Genomic DNA, 4,097 nt, shown 5'->3' on the forward strand with positions numbered 1-4,097 from the left:
AACTATGTGCTACAAAAATCAAGCGGTTTTGAGGATTTTGGCACTCCTGTGTGGCACATTACGCTTTGCCTGCTATTCTCTTGGATCGTTGTGGTTCTTAGCCTGATCAAGGGTGTTCAGTCACTTGGAAAGGTAGGTTTTCTGTCCACTTTCCCTTCGCATTGGCGCCCAATTGAGTACGTGAGAAACCTCAATGCGTTTGCTACTTAGGTATCCTATTTCACTGCCATCTTCCCCTACATCATGCTCACAATTCTCCTGGTCCGAGCGGCTACTCTGGAAGGCTCGCTGGAGGGCGTAAAGTACTACGTAACTCCGGATTTTTCGCGGTTGAGTGACCCTACTGCATGGACTGATGCAGCAACGCAGATTATATTTTCTTTGAGCTGCTGCAACGGTGGTCTAATTGCGATGTCAAGCTACAATAAGTTCAAGAACAACTGCTACAGGTTGGTCGCTCTCACCCCATTAAAATGCGCTCCAGTAGCTGAGATTAGTTAATTAATTCGATACGTTCTCGCATCTCATCCAGACAATTAGCTAATTTTACATCAAAGACCTTAAGTGAAAATTTCGTACCTCCAAACCGAAGCAAATTTTGAACTTAAATAAAAGCTTATGCTTTTTTGTTTTTTCTTCAGAGACGCAGTTCTTGTGGCTACAATCAACTGTCTAACTTCCGTGTTTGCCGGCTTTGTGGTTTTTTCGACACTGGGCTTCATGGCTAATGCGAAGGGTGTCCCCGTAGCGGATGTCGTTGAATCTGGCAAGTGGTAGAGCGGCATTTATTATTTAACATTTCTTCCCGATTTGGTCATTTCTAATTTCTTGGTAGATAATTTGGTGCTAGGAAAACTATGAGGCAATAAGGTCAGCGAAGGATTTTTAGGAAGCAACAATATCACTGCTTTAAAAGGCTGGTCTGATTTTTAAATTACCAATCGGCTAATTTGAGTTCACAAAGTCCATTATGCTCGAAGGGGTTGCCACAATTCGGCTATTGGTTAGTAGCCAAGGTCAATCCTTCAACCATAAGGCCAATGAGAAGTGGGCGCATAAACGAATGCACTGCAAACCGGTTCCGTTGGATCTTTTTCCTTTATAAAGAGATTAAATATCAAAACTGGCAATATTATTGGCCGATTTTGAAGGGGTGCGGTCACCTTAACTTTGGTTTAGCCCCAAAACCAAGGACCCAACGCAGAGCTCGCTAAAGATTACTTTGATTCACTTTTTGATGCCTCTGGACAATAGCAGATTTCGTTTATTAGATTTATATATTAGATTTCAGTAGTTTAATTGTTATTCTCTACTTTTGAGTTATATTACACTTTTTGAAAGACTTCGGTTACTTTTAGCCATATTTTCGAACTACTTTTATTATTATATTTGTATCCTTCAGGGCCGGGGTTAGTCTTCATGGTGTACCCTGAAGCACTGAACCAGATGCCAGTTCCCGTCCTCTGGTCCATCCTCTTCTTCATTATGCTGGTTTCGCTTGGCTTAGGTAGCGAATTACCCTACGTCGAAACTGTGCTCTCCGCCTTTCAAGATGAACTGCGCCGATACAATTTGCTCACCACATGGAAATCGCAATTTCTTTTTAGGTAGGCCAAACTATTTTGAGAGGTTTAAAAACACTACTTACAAATACTAGTGGGACCACTTTATTCGCCTCTGGCGTTGTTGAACAAGTTAATCCGAGGAGAAGCCACGAAAACGTCTGTGTTTTTAAAGGTTGAGATCACTGAACTTTTTTCCCCTTTTTAGAGTTGTTTTGTGCTCCATCAACTTCTTAATTACTCTGCCAATGGTGTGTCCTGCCGGTGTTTACCTTGTCAACTTGATGGACAATGTAATGTCAGGCTATCCCGTGCTGATCATCTGCCTGATGGAACTGATCGTCATATCCTACGTCTATGGTGAGTTTTGGCCTATCAGATGCACTTGCGCCGTCTTAGTAGGTGTATAAACTTCCTCTGTGGTTTCCTTAGGCATCAAGCAATTCATGCGAGATGTTAAACTGATGATTGATTCCAAACCTAATTGGTACTGGCGGATATGCTGGATGGGTATTTCACCACTCATGGTACTGGCACTGCTCATCTTCATGATTGTGGGTGGTAAACCATTCGGCCTGGGCAATTATATCTTCCCTACTGGAATTCAAGTGATGGGTCAGCTTATCGCTATTGTCCCAATTGTCATGATTGTCGGCTTTTTCGTCTACAAGTACTGCCGTGATGGCGGATGGATCGTAAGTAGATCCAAGCCTTTTCTTGGAACAATGTTCCATATTTAACCTCTACTGTGCGCCGGTACTAGTACATTCATGGGATTTGCGTCTGTAAGGGCCTAAAGCTAGAAAATAGTGCCATGTAAATGGTTCCTATTTGGATTTGTTTGCATTTCCCTGTAGTATTTTGAAATAACGGTATGGTCCACAAACCCAAGGAGTTATCGGTAGACTCAAAGTAGTTTTATACGGCTCATTGATATGGATTATTCAAAGAATCAGATTCATAGCAAAGGTTTAGTTATTTGGTGAACAGTAGCTGCGTCCACGGGAAAACAGTCCCATTCTTTTAACAGTTGAGGTGGATTGCTTGTTTTGTAGCTCTTACGCGAGTTTTCGAAGCCCGTAACGGACTGGGGTCCGGCAGAGGACGAGCACCGAACGGAGTTTCTTCAGGGCATCTGCAAGCGTACCCTGGGCTACGTGCCCTCTGACTTGCGGATGCCTGGGGACGGCGATGGCGAGGGGGAGGAAGGCAAAGAAGGTGGGGCCAATCACCTCAACGTCTCCCAGGTGTGGAGTACTGGTGCCGGTGGAAGTACTACTGCCTTACGCACTGCCGCCTCCTGCCAGGCTCTCCACTCTCTCCTCAACGAGGGCGAGTTTTATCAGAGCAAGCTCAGCATCGCTGAGAAGATGGCTGAACTACATACTAAAGACCTTGTCAAACAGGGCGTTCCCATCGAACTTCTCGCTTCGACCGATCGGGTGAGCTGCACGCGGTGTGGTTCAGATGCAGTACGACCGAATTTTTTCCCGAAGCCTTAGTCGGTTTTAAATGGTAAAAGACATGGAATTAAGTGACACATGCGGTGCTCTCCATTGTTACAATCTAAGAGGTCGTAGCACATTCACTTTTGTAAAAATTATACACCAGTTCGCGCTTCCAGGTGACCATTAGACAAAATATTATGAGCAGTTGTTTCAGCAATTTAAGATTTGGAGGTTGAATATGATGGTAAAATCATATTAAGACGAGTTTAATGAATCTGAAGAGACTAAGAACATCCTATTCATTTTTTTGTAAAACTGTTCCACTTCCTACTCGGATTATTTCTGGTTTTGTACAACGGATGGAAGTGTCATAGCTGCAAATGTCTCACCTTGGTCGTTATTTTGCTGGGAATATTGTTTTTTGCCTCGTTTTTAGGTACCAACGCCAGGCTTTTCATGGCTTTTTTGAACTTAAGATAATTTTAAGGGAATATCATCTTAGGTTACGAGCGTTTATGCTGTAATTGGAAGTAGGGTTGCTAAAAATGATGGCCTAATTTGTACCGGTGTTACTTGATAGACTAATTTATTTAGTTAAAACTGCTGACAAACTCGGTTGAGGAGTTGCGAGAGCATGACGAACAGGATGGAGAGAGCGAGGGTTCCGATGCCGAGGACAAGGGCGAGGACGTGCCGGAAGGAGAGAAAAAACCCTCTAAAATGTCCCACCTTCTGCGGCGGATACAACGCAAGTCTAGCAGCGGTGACAACGACTTGCAATGATGCTGACTTGTCTTTCCGAAATGCAAGCTTCACTGTCACCAAGAAAGTATCTCATTGTACTAAAATATCCCTACCTCACTTCCTCTCCCCTTCACTCAAGAAATCATTTCTGCCAATTAATCTCATCGCCACCACCTGCTCCAATTTGAACTATTCTACCAGTGTTATGGCACATGGTAGAGAATTTCCTCAAAGTGTGCAAACTATATCCATCTGGACTGCTGACTTACCGTCTGCACACCGTTTTGAAATTTTGCAATTTCTGAATTGCATCCGCATTAAAGTCGTAGTTATGTTTTAATCA

The 4,097-nt window shown here is 43.3% G+C and overlaps 1 protein-coding gene across 1 annotated transcript in view; it reads left to right on the forward strand. All coding sequences in view use genetic code 11, as the record gives it.

Annotated features, from left to right (window-relative positions):
• Positions 1-3,793, forward strand: part of EGR_01731 (Sodium- and chloride-dependent glycine transporter) — a gene marked incomplete at both ends in the record, with an annotated part of 8,374 nt that extends 4,581 nt beyond the window's left edge. The window contains 8 exons of the mRNA XM_024490980.1: positions 24-132; positions 211-449; positions 642-736; positions 1,403-1,607; positions 1,771-1,922; positions 1,995-2,257; positions 2,618-3,004; positions 3,605-3,793. Coding sequence (XP_024354436.1) covers positions 24-132; positions 211-449; positions 642-736; positions 1,403-1,607; positions 1,771-1,922; positions 1,995-2,257; positions 2,618-3,004; positions 3,605-3,793 — 1,639 coding nt within the window. The remainder of the gene's footprint in view (positions 1-23; positions 133-210; positions 450-641; positions 737-1,402; positions 1,608-1,770; positions 1,923-1,994; positions 2,258-2,617; positions 3,005-3,604) is intronic.
• Between the last annotated feature and the right edge of the window lie 304 nt (positions 3,794-4,097).

This window comes from Echinococcus granulosus (genome assembly GCF_000524195.1).
Source record: "Echinococcus granulosus chromosome Unknown EG_S00007, whole genome shotgun sequence".
NCBI classification, from domain to species: Eukaryota; Metazoa; Platyhelminthes; class Cestoda; order Cyclophyllidea; family Taeniidae; genus Echinococcus; species Echinococcus granulosus.